This window comes from Hyaena hyaena, unplaced genomic scaffold, assembly GCF_003009895.1.
Source record: "Hyaena hyaena isolate Hyena2069 unplaced genomic scaffold, ASM300989v1 scaffold_51, whole genome shotgun sequence".
NCBI lineage: Eukaryota > Metazoa > Chordata > Mammalia > Carnivora > Hyaenidae > Hyaena > Hyaena hyaena.
Genome location: NW_024080683.1, coordinates 363,903 through 380,371, shown reverse-complemented (window position 1 = coordinate 380,371; position 16,469 = coordinate 363,903). Strand labels below are relative to the sequence as shown.

General features: G+C 50.8%; 1 protein-coding gene across 1 annotated transcript; it reads right to left on the bottom strand.

The window, feature by feature from the left end:
• Positions 1–1,248: 1,248 nt before the first annotated feature.
• On the bottom strand, positions 1,249–15,596 carry DMRT3 (doublesex and mab-3 related transcription factor 3). The gene is made up of 2 exons (XM_039230803.1): positions 15,140–15,596; positions 1,249–2,213 (listed from the first exon to the last, which is right to left on the bottom strand). The coding sequence occupies exons 1-2, from the start codon at positions 15,594–15,596 to the stop codon at positions 1,249–1,251; spliced, it is 1,422 nt and encodes a 473-aa protein (XP_039086734.1).
• Between the last annotated feature and the right edge of the window lie 873 nt (positions 15,597–16,469).

Below are 16,469 nucleotides of genomic sequence, written 5' to 3'. Positions count from 1 at the left end.
CTGAGCAAGAATGCAAAGGCTACTAAGCTTAATTAACAGCAGTAATAGCTCCCATTTATCGAGTCCTTTCTCTATGTCAGGTCCCGTGCTGAGTACTTTACTTACTCCCCACACTGCAGATTGTTTCATTGTTACTTTATTCTTGAATGGGATCCTCCATTATAACCCCTGTTGATCTTGGGCTCATGGACAGGTAAATTGGACAATTGCATACAGAAAGCGTTCTCTTACACAAAATAGGCTCTCACCAAGTATCAGTTGAAGAATTCAATGAATGGATGGAGGGACTGAATTTAACTCTATTCCTAAGCAATAAATTCTCTTTCTGAATGCAGTCCCCAAACTTTGCCATCCATTTTTCTCAAGGAGCACCCCCTTTAACTGATACTTTGATTCCTGATCCACGTGCTAGCAAGTAGCTTTTACATCAAGGTTCTATCTTTCCAGATCCTCTTTTCGCCAGTAGAAATGACATAAACGAAGATCATCTCCTTAGTTTATTTTTTTTTTCTAGAGTCCTCAGCATGCTACATTAACCTGACAAAGCTTTATCGTGTGTTCATTTCACAATACATTTCATGCAGTCCACAGCTGTGATTTGGGTTTACATCGACATTATGCATGTTTCAATTCAGCCATGTGAAAAGAATTAATTCTTAATGGGGTTTGTCTCTGAAAACTGTCCAAGCTTAAATAAGCATGTGAGCAGTTCACTCTATTCTTAAGTGCAGTCTCTCTCAAAAATGCAAGAAGGATTTTTAGCATAAGAATATAAGGTCCCTGTTTCGAGTCCATTTGCAACCAAACCACTTCCTTTAGGTTTTACAGATCCTGAGGAACCTCCTCGTTTACAAAACTGCATTCAAGTATACTATTTAATCGGACATTCCGGGTTGAGTTTAGGGACAAGGCTGACCTTCAGCTTTACATCCCCAAATACATCTTCGGGTGGACCCGGCTTTCCCCAAGACTATTCTTAGCATCAGACTCTCTTTTACAATACACATTGAGCACTAAAGCCACAGAGTAGAGCTATTTGGCATTTTCCAATGAAGTGCAAGAAATTAAAATAAGTTATGTTTTTTTATTGCCAAGGTATAGAATCAAGCACAGTTACTTTGTGAAACAGAAGGAAAGGGAGTATACACGGGATATGACCTCTCCTGGGGTGGGGGTGGGGCATGGGAGGGAGGGAGGGGTCAGATGCACAGAAAACGTCACCTGGTCCCCACCGGGCAGGCAGGCCGTTTAAGAGGATGTGTTGAGTATTCTGGAGTCCGAGGAGTCGGACCGCTCGTCGTAGTCCTCCTCGGCGTAGACGGCCTGCTTGGCCACCATGGGGCAGGCGTCGTCGGGGATGGGGACGCGGGGGTCCTCGGGGGCGCGCGCGGGGAGCACGGGCGAGCTCCGGAAGACGCCGGCGGAGCTGGCGGGGAAGGGGCCCACGTACTGGGGCCTCAGCTGGTACTGCTGCTGCAGCGTCATCGTGTTCCACAGGGTGACGTCGCTGGGCAAAAAGGGGCTCGACTGGTTCCTGGCCAAGGTGTTCCTCAGCATCAGCGGGTACCGGGGCGGCTGGGGGAAGGGGTGCTGCAGGGGCACCGCCAGGGGGTTGGGGACAACGTTACTAGAGTCGGCCGAAAACCTCAGCGTGTCGGGGACCCTGAAGGCCGAGCCCACCGACCACTTGGAGGAGGAGATGGGGTAGGAGCTCAGGCTGTGTTCGAAGAGGTGGCCGCCGGGGGGCAGCACCAGCGCGTCGGGCTCGGCCGCAGTTCTGTCGGCGGCGCAGGCGGACGAGCGGCTGGACAGCAGCACCTCCACGGCGCCCACCAGGTCGCCGCCGCAGCCCTTCAGGATCAGCTCCAGCACCGTCGGCTTCTGGTTGGGGAATATTTTTTTTAACACTTCCAGGGGCGGCCTGTTGGCTTTCAGGCTGAAGGGCAAGGTCACGGTCCCCGAGGGGCCCTCGATCAGCAGGTGGTTCTGCTCCGCGTGGAACTTGGGGCTGTCGGGGCGGCTCTCGGCGTGGCCGCCGTTTTTCTGAACCGCGTAGCCCCCCTCGTCCACCGCTACGATCTCGGGGCTCTCCGGGGTGAAGCAGCCCTTACTCTTGGCCACGTCCGGGGAGCTCCTCTGGTCGGCGTCCTTGTCGCTGAAGGTCTCTGTGCTCTCAGCCGCGCCGCTGTCCCCCAGTCGCTCTTCGGTCAGATCTGAAAGGCAGAGAAGAGCTGGATTAATCCCTTCCGGGTGTGGACGGGGAGGAGCAGCCGTGCTCAGGAGAGCGCCCCGCGCAGGCTTTCTGGAAGGAAACCCAACTCGGTGGGGTGCTAACGGCTTAGAGCCTGCCTGTCTGCTCGCTTGCTTCCTTCCTTCCTAAAAAAGGCTTGAACTCATGACCTTGAGATCAAGAGTCACGTGCTCTGTGACCGAGCCAGCCAGACTCTCCTGTACAGAAATCCTTCTAAGGAAAATCCAAACCGCCTGATTGGCAAATGGAAAAAAGGAAAGAAAAAAAAAGACTAAATAAAAATCTAGAAATTGGAGCGATTTCTCAGCCTGATAATGTGCACAGAGGCCTGGCCTTAAACACAGAACAGAGATGGGATCCTACAACCACCAAAGGTGTAGCTGTCATACCAGTGACCACCCAAGTAGGGACCCTCTGTAGTTCTAGGCATAAAAACAGCACAGGGAAAGATAGGAAAATGAGCTCCGGTTTGTCTTCCGGCTACTTTCCTGCAAATGAGGCGGCTGGTGTCATCTAGGGGCATCATCGGCTGGCGCATGACCCCTCTGTCCCCAGGAGGGAGTTTTAATATGTTCAACCCATTTCCCATAGGCAGATTTTGTGTTCAGTGTGTCTTGTGAACTGGTTGTATATTTCATCAGGTCACCATGTAGAATAATCAGTCAATATAATTTCCAGAGTGAAAGAAAAGAGCCACGATACATTGAAACCATTATTAAAAAGCCATTAGAGGGAGTGACAGACATGCACTAGAGGCAAAGCAAGACCAGCTGTGAATTCTGGACGGTGGGGCAGGTTGCATGCCAGGAAGAAGGAAAGGGCTGGGGAGCTTTGTCAAACTGCGCAGGGGGCGTGACCCATCAATGAAACAACGCGCCCATAACTCCGGGACCGCGGAGTTACCTGCAAGAGGTAAAAATGTTTCACCAAACTGTTTGATTAGTAAGGTTTATGGAAAGGATTTCAAGACGCCTTCTTGAATTATATTAAAAGGGAAGAAAAAAGCTTCCCGTATAAAGGAGCGATTTGCTGTGAGCTTAAACCAGCTGCAATTTTAACGTTTTGACTTAAGACACTACCCCTCAAAGGGCTAGGATTCCAGTGCTACACAGGCAGAAAGGAATAGGTCAGACTTGTTTGCTTGCAGTGGGAAGTGCCCGCAGACCTCTATAATAAAAGAACATATTCTTTGTTAGCACGCTATATGCAAGTAGATTTTTATCCCTTCGAAAACATTTACTGGCCGTCTCTAATCCAAGCCAATGTAACTGACCTAAAGATGAAAATTATTAATGACCCAGTTGTCAGGTTGTAAACAATTGCTGTGCCTGTGTTTTCTACAGCCCCACTGTCATCTTCTCTGTGGGCACACCTGATTATATTCAGAAAGCCAGCTGGTGAAATTTCATCACGGCCCTGTCAAAAAATCTATCTCCTTCTAATCGTCGTTGTTTATTTTAAAAGCCTTAGACAAAGGGCCATTTATGAACATTCTTCCAATATGGGATTTACCTCGAGCATAATGGAAAAACAAAAGGTGTGTTCTTCACAGAGCAATCAGAACTATGCCGCCAAGCATCAATGAATACATTATCAAATATGCTTAAACTGTGTCAGGACAACTTTCAGTCCTGTGACTGATCTGATACAAATCCACTTATCCCAAATTTGCATTTTAAGTAAACCACTGCTTTTTCTAAGAATGTGAGGTTTGTATGTGGGGATCATCTGCAGCCCACGCTGGGAAGCCAGCTTTGCTCTGGAGGACAGCTCTGGGACTGGGAGAAGACGCATCTTTGCAAGAGGAATTTGACATATTCCCTCAGCAACATATTCCCCAGGGCGGAGGAACTACGTGTCATCTCCTGAGTTAACGTGATATTTGTTTTTGATCCAAAAGAGAAAAACAAGGACAAAAAAGCTTCTAGAGATTCGCCTGCCTCTTGGCAGTTACTCTTATTATTAAATTCTTGAAAATGAGCAGACAGGGACAATACGTTAGCTCAGCACTGGCCTGAACACACCATTGGACTTGGGGCCCTGCCCCATGGAGCTTAGGAAAACAAGTCAATTACACTCCCCAGTTAAGTATAAAATGATGTTTTAAATACTGTGTGTCTCTAAACAGGGTTTTTAATTTAGCTTTCCTTACCTATTATTATCAGTATCAAGTATTTGTATCCCTGTAATATGCAAGACACTGAGGGAAGTAGAGAAAAGGGAGTGAAAACTACCAGGAAGTATAAGACCTGTCCCTGACTGGAGGCACTTATTATCTAGTTGAGCGAATAAAATGCATGTGCAGGAAGAAAAGTAAACACAGCCAGACAGGACTTGCTCAGTATCAAATGTGATACACAGTGTACACACACATTCATAGTAGCATTATCTGCCGTGGCCAAAAGGTGGAAGGAGTCCAAATGTCCACGGATGGATGCATGGATAAAGAACATGTGGTGTATACATACGATGCAGTATTATTCAGCCTCAAAATGTAATTCTGACACATGCTACCAAGGGCATGAACCATGGAAATATGCTAAGTAAAGTAAGTCTGTCACAAAAGGACAAATATTCTCTGATTCCACTAATATGAGGTACCTGGAATAGACAAATTCATAGAGATAAAAAGTAGAATGAGGGCACCTGGGTGGCTCAGTCGGTTACGTGTCCATCTTTTGCTCAGGTCATGATCTCACGGCTCTCATGAGTTCAAGCCTCCTGTTGGGCTCTGTGCTGACAGCTCAGAGCCTGGAGCCTGTTTCAGGTTCTGTGTCTCCCTCTCTCTCTGCCCCTCCTCCCTCCCCCCCCTCTCAAAAATAAATAAACATTTTTTTAAAAATTTTTAAATAAAGTAGAATAATAGTTACCAGGGCCAGGGGGGAAGCAGGGAATGGGGCCATATTGTTTAATAGGTACAGGGTTTCAATTTCAAATGATGAGAAAGTTCTGGAAATGGACAGTACTGGTGGTTGCACAACACTGAATGCACTTAATGTCACTACGTTGTACCCCTAGAAAAGGTAGAGTTAAATCTCATATTATGTGTATTTTACCACAATAAAAAAAAAAGAGAGAGAGAAAGAAGTAGACGCATAGTATCAGGGCAGTATAGGAGATGGTGAGGGTTTTTTTTTTTTTTAATTTTTTAACATTTATTCACTTCTGACAGACAGAGAAAGACAGAGTACAAGCAGGAGAGGGGCAGAGAGATAGACACACACAGAATCTGAAGCAGCTCCAGGCTCTAAGCTGTCAGCACAGAGCCCGATGTGGGGCTCGAACCCATGAACCTCGAGATCATTACCTGAGCCGAAGTTGGATGCTTAACCAACTGAGCCATCCAGGTGCCCCAAATGGTGAGATTTTTTTTTAAAGCAAGAGAAACAACTGGAAATCAAAGGCGTATTAGTACAGCTAGAAAGCTCAAAACTCAGCAATTGATGAGCGAACCTAAAAATGCCTTCTTATTTAAAATTTTTGACTTTTTTTTTTTTCAGTTTTAGAGAGAGAGCACACACAAGCAGGGGAGAGGGGCAGAGGGAGGGAGAGAGAATCCCAAGCAGGCTCCAGGCTCAGCTCCAAGCCCAACATGCGGCTCGATCTCACAAACCTGTGATCATGACCTGAGCTGAAAGCAAGAGTTGGGCGCTCAACCGACTGAGCCCCCCAGACGCCCCAGGCTTCCTATTATAAATGATCCTTTTTCTCAGGACATCTTGCTCGCTCAGTCCACAGAGCATGTGACCCTCAATCTCTAGGTAGTGTGTTCAAGCCCCACGTGGAGGGTAGAATTTACTTAAAAAGATATAAAATAAAAATAGATCATCTTTTCCATCCTGGATGAGTTGCAAACGCTGAAAACATCTGTGGGAAGTGTTTTGAGGTCTATCACCAAATTCACTCTTCCACAGAACACAGAATTCCACAGAATTCACTCTTTCTTCAGGCTCCGGAAGAAAGTGAGTCAAGGAGCCGACGTTCAGCCACAGGAGAGCTAGCGAAGGATGTTCTGGTTCATCTGACCCTTCTGCCGTTATGACAACGTCGTATTTTTTTTACCCCAATGTACTAGATACTGGAGGACAGGACCATAAAGCTGACAATACAAAATTCCACTTTCTTACCTATTTTCCTGTTCTGCAGAAGAGGCCACCATGACATCTTACATGGGTGCCAGCTCGTTCGCCAACTGTGAACCCCCAGAGTGCAAAAGTCCCTTCCTTATTTTCCGGTGCCACCTGTCCCCCTGCTAGCCGGGAACAGCCCGCTCTTGCCCCCAGCTCCTTCGCAGCCAGTGGGGGGAGGATTGTGCTGATTCATCCACACTCTCTTCTCAGGTTTCTGGGCGGTCAGCCTCTGCAGCTCGGCGCCCAGTGGTCGCACACACACAAACTAACAAAATGTCACAGGAATCAAATCTAGAAATTCAGGGCATTCCAACTAATCGGGCTCAGCACTGGTCATAATCGTGTTCAGAGGGAAGACAGAAGCCATTGATGGAGGCAAGGTGTGGGACACACCTATGGCCTTCATGCACCTGTGTGCTGGGTGAGCAGAATTCCTATCGACAGCCAAGGCTGTTGGGGTTTCCAAACTGGAAAAGAGAAGGGGCACCTGGGGGGCTCAGTCGGTTGAGCGTCCGACTTCGGCTCAGGTCATGATCTCGTGGTTCGTGGGTTCGAGCCCCGCGTCGGGCTCTGTGCTGACAGCTCATAGCCTGGAGCCTGTTTCAGATTCTGTGTCTCCCTCTCTCTCTGACCCTCCCCTGCTCATGCTGTCTCTCTCTCTCTCAGAAATAAATAAAACAGTTGAAAAAACTGGACAAGGGAAGACTAGACTCTCACTTTGTGCCAAGAATCACCCTTTGACCCAGCAGCAGTTTCTCCAGGGCAGAATGGAGAGTCGCTGCAATCCTGCGGCTCTGTGGTGTCTAGTATTGGCTGTACTGCTGTCCCTAACCTAGATGTGTTGTAAATTACTCTATAAACACAGACTTCCACAAGTAATTACAGAGGGTGAGTTTCGAGGCTGGTGATAAAGTGCAACTTAATAACAGGTGTTTCTTTACATCTCTAGGTTTTTTCCTAAACGAACTTTGCAAAAATGTTCACGTTGGTTTAAAACACAAAGGCCTTTCTAGATACAGAAATGTGACACTGCCAACCAACAGAATGGAAAGGGAAATAGTCCCCACTCTACCCTCTTCTTCTTGAAACTGACACCCTCATTCCTAGAACATGGAGAGTAAGAATATACTCCCAACTGATAACATGTCTACCCCTAGTAATAGGGGCACACAAAGCCAAAGCTAATCTTCAAAAAGTAGGAAGAAATCCATTTCATCTGATATTCCAAATTACGTATGGAAAGTCATACAATCTGCTGGGTTTTTTTTCTTTTTCAATGTTTATTTATTATTGAGAGAGGGACAGAGCATGAGCAGGGGAGGGGCAAAGAGAGAGGGGGACACAGAATCCGAAGCCGGCTCCAGGCCTGAGCTGGCAGCACAGAGCCCGACGTGGGGCCTGAACCTACAAGCTGTGAGATCATGACCTGAGCCGAAGTCAGAGGCTCAACCGACTGAGCCCCCGGGACACCCCATAATCTGCTGTTTCTAATGCTTTAAACATCTAGGTATTTAAAAAAATCTTACTATTCGCTCTTCCATTTCATATTTTTCATGATATAGAATTTGTCCTAGCCACACCTTTACTCAGGTTAAAGTACTTTAAAAAAGTAGATACTCAATTCAGAAGGAATTTTTTTTCCATCTACAATAATGCTACCAACTTCAAAAATACATAAGCCTTAAGATAGCTCCAAGACTTTTTTTTTCTTTTACTACAGACTTTAACTAGGGAGAGAGACTGAATAGTCACACAAAACTGAGTTCCAATCTCAAACTACAGTTTGCAAAAATCTTTCTTTAGAGGACTTTTTTTTATATATGAAAATGTAATTACATGTTAAAAAACCTAGGTGTTCATTTCAAATATTTTGGGGAAGCCTATCACATATGGGAAATAAACATTCTGCTCAATACACGTAAGAATAGAGACTTTCAGACTTCAATGTGGAGTTTTATCCATTGGATCAATCCATTATCCAATGGATTTTATCCATTCTATCCAATTACAGCTACAAAAGCAAAACAGATCTTGAATGAAAACACAAAAACACTGGCATAGAGAAGAATGTTTCCCAGTGCAAAAATCACTGGACTTTTTTTTTTTTCTTTCTTTTGGAATCATGTCATACATTTTGAAACATGGATTGTATGTTTTGTTCTGTTGACTTGAGCTTTGGGGGGGAGCACACCTCTAATTGTTCCCTGACGGGTCATTTTCCAAGCATACAAACCTTACAGCAATGACAGGGAAGGAAGGGACCTAGGCAGAATGGGGCTTCTGGAAGAGACCAATGTCCAATCAGAATGCTAACAGGAGACATACCTTTTTTTTTTTTTACATGTTCTGTTATTTTTATCTCACACTAGAAGTGCTGGACTATAAAAAACAAAAACCAAAACCTGAGTGGTTGAAAATCTAAGGTATAGCAGGGAATGAATGTAGGTGGAAAATCTTTCCTTTTCTTATATGTGGGGGCGGGGAGGGGGAGTAGGGATCATGTGAAAAATACAAATAGTCATGCTTTGCTTTTTAATTCATTAACAACAGGATGGTTCCTTGGTATCAATATTTGGGGGAACATTGGGCAGAACTTAAGGAAATAAGGCTTGCAACTGTGGGTTTTATATGTCTTGCAAAAATTTAGTTGTGACCTCTTTGTTTTCTCGGCAACACTTTTCAAGAAGCAGGAGAAAATTACCTATAAATCTTCATGTTTATTTGGTACTTATAAAAATGGAGCTAGTGGGGACCCTGGATGGCTCAGGTCATGATCTTATGGTTTGCGAGTTCGAGCCCCGCGTAGGGCTCTGTGCTGACAGGGAGAAGCCACCTTGGGATTCTCTCTCTCCCTTTCTGTCCCTCAAAAAATTAACATTTTTTTAAATGTAGCTGGCTATTCATTCATACATCTGCTTAACAAAAACCCTTAAGTCTCTTACGATGTGCCCAGGCACTGTATTAGGTAAGATTATACAGAGCTGATCAAAACACTGCCTCTCGGCCACTGAGAGGCTTACAGTTTACTAATTCATCTTCTGTAAAAATTTCCATCAGCTGTGCGGTTGGTCACATCTTACACTGAAATGCAGCAAATAACTCAAAGGCCGGGAGCTGGGCAGACTATGGTGTATTCGTGGGGTTCAGACTGTTGTAAATATTCACCCGGAGAGGCAATGCTTGCCACAAATATTCACCCCTGAACTAGTCAAAGTAATCGGCGGTGAGGGGGGAAGGCAGAATACCAATCCCAGCTTCGTAAAATGTATGCCTGCATAGTCACTGCAATGAAAAAAAGAGGTGAGAGAGTCAGTAAAGGGCTGACCTTCTGCATGTTCAGTTTTCCGTAATACTGTGATTCAGCAGTTGATTGTGCTTATTTTTACAGTATTTTAATTATAAAATAAAATGGGGGGGACTATACATAGTTTTGTTTTCTGTTGCCCTTAGTTTCCTTGGAGAACAGAAGTCTGCAGAGCTCAGACAGGAGCCGACCAGTGACCAACAGCTGTTGCTACTCAGGCCTTGATCTGTGCCTTGAGCACCCCCATACCCCAGCTCCAGGCCCAGGGCCCCACCAGGGCCCCGGGGTGGGGGGGTGGGGGGCTGGACCTGGAGATCCAGGGACCGGAGACGCCAGAACAGGTTAAAAAGCCACAGAACGGAGTAAAGCCAGAGGGGCGGATGAGAGGAAGGGAGGAGAAAGGGAGGCAGGCAGGGAGGCAAATAGATTTTTACTGAGCTCCCAGTTCCTCCCTCCCAGGAAGTGCAACAGTCCCAGAAAGAGGCTCCAAGTCCTCCAGGGATGTTGATTTATGAAGATTTACTCACTTTCTCTCTGTAAAGCTGTTAGCAGAAAGTGCTGACTGGCTGCAGCAAAGAATTTCTCATCAATGCTCTTTGATTGTATTTTGCAAACAAAATGCCTGTTGCTTGGTAACATTTCACTTGAGCCTGACCTTCCCCGAAAGTTATTGCTATCAGATTCGATTTACACTGTCCTCCTGTGATTACTGTAATCTTTTAAACCCGGGAGTTCATCCATCAGGGAAAAGAAAAGTTGGTTGTGTAAGTCGAGAGCGCGGCTATCGGCCAGATTTATAACCCGGAGGCGTGTGCGGGGTGGGGGTGGGGGGATCGGTCCGGGCCGACCCCGTCCTCAGCGCCACCAGACGGACGCGACCAAGAAGCTGGCGGGCGCGCAGGAGCGACCCCCACCCGGAGTGCGTGACCCGCGTGGACACGGCCCCGGCCTAGGGCCGCCAGACAAAACTGCAGGGCGCCCGGTGAGATTTGAACTTGAGATAGAATAACCAAGGGCTTCTTATGCGAAACATGCCCGGTGCAGTCTGTGACATCCTATTTTTGGTTGGTTTGTTCTTCTGCCTGTTTGCACACTTCCGTGCTACACGTGGCCACCGCCGGAGCCGGGAAGGCCGCAGGGAGGGCGCTGCAGCCCCCGCAGCGGAGCGGGGAGGGCGCACGGGGGCCGCAGGGGGGGGAGTGCGGGGGGGGGAGAGCCGGCCGCGGACACCCCCCCCATCCCCGGGACCGGGTGCAAGGGGACCGCGGCCCAGGGCCGCCGCGCACACGCCTTCCCCAGACTTCCCGCACCGCCGCCCTCGGAGAGGAGAGCCCGCGGGGTCCCGAGTGCCCAGCGTGCCCAGCCCCGGGGTGAGGGTTTGGACGAGACCCCTGGGCAGGCGGCTGGGTTTTGTGTTTCAAAGCGCTACCTGCGTGTGAGTCAGGTTCCTCGCCCCCCGTCTGGCCCTCTTAAATAACCAGACCCCGTTTTTAAAAATTCACAGTAACACTTCATGAATGACTGTGAAGTCTTTCCCGCTTGTTTCGTTGGCTTCTAGCCTGTGGTCACCAGGGTTCCCCATCCTGGCCCGGACCAGTGATCCGGTAACCATCATTTATACTTGCAGGTGCGTCTGTCTCTTTAAAAAAAAAAAAAATTAAAGTAAAATTAAAAATTAGGAAGCGGACTGGACAGGACCCAATCAAGCTGAGGGCAGAACAGCTCAGAGCCGGCATTAAGTTGCTAGGAGGTGCCCAGCAGGAGGTAAAATTAAATAAAGGCAGTTTTCCAAAATCTCCTTAGTTCTTTCCCTGTTAAGTCTCTTTGCTCCTTTTCAGGAGAAACCCCTGGGAAAGGAGCTCCTACTTTCCTATTTGATCCTTTTCCTCCTTTCCTAACTAAATATACTGGTTTTTTGTTTATTTCTTTTTCCTTTAATTTTAAAGAACGTTGTGTGCGGATTTATTTTGTAGATAACTGGAGGAAGAATCTGTGACCACAGGTCTTTCCTTGCACAGCCGCAGGAGCCCCAGGTCACTCTGGAAGGAGGGGGGAGAGCTGGGGGGGGGAGGGATGGAACTCAGGAATGTAACTTTAGCTCCTCACCTTGGTCCTGACCCTTAACTTTCCTCAGCTCTTGAGCCCACGTCCTGAAAGGCTGGCTTGGCTGGTTAAAGCTGCTGACTCAGAAACACTGGGAGCTGAAAGATGTTTACGCTTCCTAGGATATTTTCATGGGGGGAGGGGAGAGAGGGAGGAGGGGATTTAGGAGAACAAGCAAGTTGATGGTATAAAGAAGCCTTATTTAGAATTTTGGGCTCAATCAAAATCTAATGGTGTCAGGCCAGCCATAGACGATAATCAAGCAGCAAGGGAGGAAAAAAGAATACCTCAATCTGTAACTGGAAGTAGCAACGTTAGGGTATGAAAATTCTCCTTAAAACCATAACCACATTGAAAGGGATACACCGCGTACTACACCGTTAGGTAAAATAACCCCTATTCCTTTTAAGAATTTGATGCAGGATTTTGAGAAAGAGATTTCTTTCAGCAACAAAACTGAGGGGGTTAACGTGTCACTGCCCTAACAACGTGGGTTTTCTCCAGCGGGTGTCCAGAAAACGTACCCTTCTCTTCCCACCCACCCCCCATCGAGCCATTGCTTTTCTCAAGGATTTCTGGAAAGACTCCTGCCTCTGTGTGCTTGTGTTTGTACCCAACAACAAAAAAGCATGTCTCCATAGCTATGCACTAAAGAGGCCCTTTGCAAAAAGAACCCCATTTTTGACAGAGACAGCACAAAGAAACAGATCTCGGTACTGTGTCAGTGGATATTTACATTCCTAATGGTCTGTGAACTTATTGCCCGTGTGGACACGTGGACGTACTATTCCCATAGGCCTTCACCTACCTCTCTAAACATAGGGAGCTACTTGTCCGGGAGGGTCTGATAAGCTTCTCAATGCGCACGGCACGTTACATACAAACAGTACAAGAACAATTGCAAAAAGGTATAATACAGCCACCGCTAATCACATCTAGACAGTTTTCCCTAACTTAAACCCCAAAGAGGCTTTCTCCAGATAAAGCACTGCACAGAACTGAGCCTCTCGTGTGCAAGCCTTCCTAATGGGAAATAATTATCTGTTCTTTTCCTGCCTCCTCCCAACACTGGATTGGTGGTTGGCTTTTTTTTTTTTTTTTTTTTTTTCAGAATGGAATTAGGGGGTTGAACCAATTGAAAGAAAAGAGAACAAAAGTTGTATAAATGAACATGCCAGGTATGTAGTGTGACCAGGGGGATACTGAGTTTTTGGTCCCTGATGGGGGGACCCCACCTCATACCTCTCCTTGTGGTAAACCCTAGTCTCCTTTTCAATTACTTGTTTTCTTTTTGGAAGGCTCAGGCTATCCCAGAATAATTGGTATGGAGTAAGGGAGTAAGAGAGAGCACCAGGTCTGGTTTGTCCAGTTGAAATCTGTCTTCTTCTTTTATTCCCCCAAAGCACACTGCCGCAGCTGCTACCCTGCCCGCCCTCCCCCCTTCTGGCCGCTGGGCACTCCCCCTCCTCCCCCTGCTGTTTTGGTTTGGGGACTCTTTAGAGACCTTGAACTTTGGCTATCCCAAAGGATGGTGTGAAGAGCACAGAATGTGAAAGAATCTCTTAGAGGAAGATACCAGAAGCCAGTGCCCATGGGGTGCTGCTGGGCAGATGGCCACTGCCAAATGCCACCCCCACCCCCACGACAGAAACCCCAACTCCTGCTCTGGTGCTGGGGCAATGAAGACAGAGAAACTGGAAACTGAAAGGTTAAGGAAAGCCATTGGCATGGGCCAGCTTCTAGAATGGAGACAAAACTCTCCTCGTTACTCTAACTAACTTGTCCTAACTTAAAGGAGAAAAGCAGAAAGAATCTTTCTCCCCACCTCCCCTTCCTCTGTGGCAAATCTATAAATACAAAGAGAACGGAAGGGACAAAATCAAGACAGGGCACAGGAGGGGGGGCGGGGGGCTCATGACTCAGAGATAGACGTCTACCCTACTTTGGATTAGACGTCCGCAAAATCCAAGTTCATCAAACTGTCCTCTGTCCATAAAACGCCCAGTCTTACTCTTCACATAACATGTTCTCAGAGCTTCAGGCCTGCAGAGCGTAACTGAGCAACGGGGCAGCCAGGCTGCCCACCAACTCACCCCAAACCCAGTGAGTCTCTATTTCCCCAGCTCCGCCCAGCAGTCCAGGGCTCCAGAAAGCCTGTCTCCAGAAGCAAGGGGTAATGTCTTTTGTGGGGCTGCTGTAGTCAGGAGCTCGATCAGTTCTCCCTACAGGAGGGCGCTGGGCCTTCCAGGGCCTTCCCTCTGCAAAGTCCAGCATACCCTACTACCCTTCCTGGGAAGGCGGGCTGTTTTCCTTTATACATTTGCCCCCGTCCGCGGGAGCAAACACATGTCCACTCAAATCGAAGAGCCTAAAATCAAAGCAGCACTTGGGCCTCGCAGGAGAGCCAGGTGAGATTCTCCAGGAGCAGAGACCCAGCTGAGGTGTGCAGGCCTGGAGGAAGGAAACGAAGCGGGGAGGTGGGGTGGGGGAATATGCCGGGGCTGGGGTTGACCCATCCTCACCACAGCACCGCAAGGAAGAGAGTAAAGGGGAGGTGGGAGACGCTTTGCTCCAAATCCGCGCCTTAGCAGCTTGGGGCCCAGAACCCGGGAAAGGGCTGGGCAGAGGCGTCCTTCTCCACTCTAGGTCAGGTTCCGAGACACAGCTGAGGGCGGCCTGAGGGACGGTGTTTAAAGGACCTGAGCAGCTCTGCAAAAGCTGGGTGCGCCAGATTCTGGGTCCCCGCTGCTAATCCAGGAACGTTTCCGGCTCTTTTTAACTAGCTTGTAAACGGGGCTTCCTTCAACAAACTGCAAGAAGCTGGAAGGCACCGTGCGCTACGAGAAAGGCTTCGAGTTCGGTCCCATTCCTTGGGGTCCGAGAAGCAAGCCCAGCTCGGACTCAGCCAAGCCTTGGCCCGACTAGTTAGTTACCTGCACCTACCTGTCCCGACCTCCCAAGGCAAGGCCCCTAAGCCCGCAGCCAGAAAAGCCCGGCCACGCGATGGGGTGCGTGCCCGCGTGGGTTTTTAATTTGGTCCCGTTTCGACCTCTTTACCGGCTGAAGCAGCCCACGTTCCCCTTTTTACCCCGGGAAGGCACGTGGCGAGCCGGATGCACGGTGCCGCCGTTTGGCGCGCCCGCGGCGCCTGTCCGGCCGGTGCCCAGGTTCCACCCGCCACGGGTCGGGGCTGAAAGCCGGCCCGCGCCGGGAGCGTCGGAACCGGCTTGGCGCGACCTCGGCGCGAAGGCCGGAACGCCTGCGTCGGGGCCTCCCCGGCCGAACCGCGGCGGCCCTCGGATGTTCCCGCCGCCGCGCCGCGCCCGGCCCCCGCGCGGCACGCGCTCTTACCTGGCTTGGCGAGCGGCGCCTGCAACGCCGCGGGCTGGGGCTCGGCGGCCCAGCGCAGCGCGGCGGCCGCAGCCAACTCGGCCGCGGGGCGCGGCGGCGGCTGCGAAGGCTGCGAGGGCGGCGGCGGCTGCGGGGCGGCGGCGGCGGCGTCCCCCGGCGGCGGCGGGGGTCCCGGCAGGGCGCGCAGGGAGTCCGGGATGAGGCTCTCGAGGCTCTCGTTGGCCTGCTGCCTGCGCAGCGCCACCTGCGCCGCCATGACCCGCTGCCGCTCGATGATGAGGATGCACTTCTCGCAGGTGCAGTCCTTGAAGCGGCAGTAGCGCTTGTGACCCTTGAGCCAGGACAGCACGCCGTGGTTGCGGCAGCGCGCGCACTTGGGCGTGCGCTGCAGGGGCGCCCGCGGCGGCTGCGACACCGGGCCGCCCATGTACAGGTAGGGGGAGCCGTAGCCGTTCATGCCCCGGACTCCAGGAAGAGCGGGCGGGCTGGCGGCGGCGGCGGCGGCGGGCCAGGGGGCGCTGGACGGCGGGGCAGGGAGGCCCGCTCCCGGGCCGCCTCCGGGCGGCGCGCTCTTCGGTCCCGCAGCCGCGGCGGCCGCGTGCGCTCCGGGGCGGCGCGAGGGGCAGCGGCCGTCTTCAGGGATCCCGCGACGCCGCCCCCTCGGCCTCGCTGGTGCTGCGCAGTCCACGCGCGTCGCGTCTCTGCCGGCGGCCGCTTCGGCTGGCGCGTCCTTCCTCGCCGAGGCGTCGCGGCGGCTGCAGAGCGCCGGCGGGAGCTCCGGTCACGGGCTGAGCCAGCTCGTCTGCAGCTCCCGCGCGCGCCGGGCGGCCCCGGCACCTCCTCCGCCGCCCTCCCCCCACCCCCTCCTCCTCCCTCCCACGGCCACCCCCACCCTCAGGGTCCCGATCTCCTCGCGCTCCCCACTCCCCACCCCGCTCCACGCCTTCCTCCTTCCTTCCCGCTCGCGCCCCCAGAGTCCCTGCACGTCACCTTCCGTGCCACCTGCAGCCGGGCCACTCCGGCGGGGGCGCTCACGGCCCGGACCTCCCGGCGCCCTTCGCCCGGCCCGACTGCGGCGCTCCGGGACGCGGCGGTGCGCGCGGGGCGGGGAAGAGGAGGCCCGGCGGGGGTGCGGGTGGAGGTGCCCGTGGGCCAGTGAGCTGGCCGCTCCCCCGCGTTCCCCTCCCCTCCCCGGAGGCCCGCTTTGTCCGCACCGAGCCCCGGGCCACTTTCATCCCCACTCTGGGCGGCCGAAAAGGCTCCGCGAGATCTGCAGCCTATCGGAGCGTGGCGGGTGCACTCGGGACCCAGCAGGAGCCGAGGGGGTTTT

What these genes read in the sequence shown, in the direction of transcription:
- DMRT3 (XM_039230803.1), bottom strand. Translation starts at nt 15,596, where the DNA reads ATGAACGGCTACGGCTCCCCCTACCTGTACATGGGCGGCCCGGTGTCG. An exon ending in GGCGCCGCTCGCCAAGCCAG is followed by an intron (nt 2,214 to 15,139) that starts GTAAGAGCGCGT and finishes TCTGCCTTTCAG; the next exon opens with ATCTGACCGAAGAGCGACTG.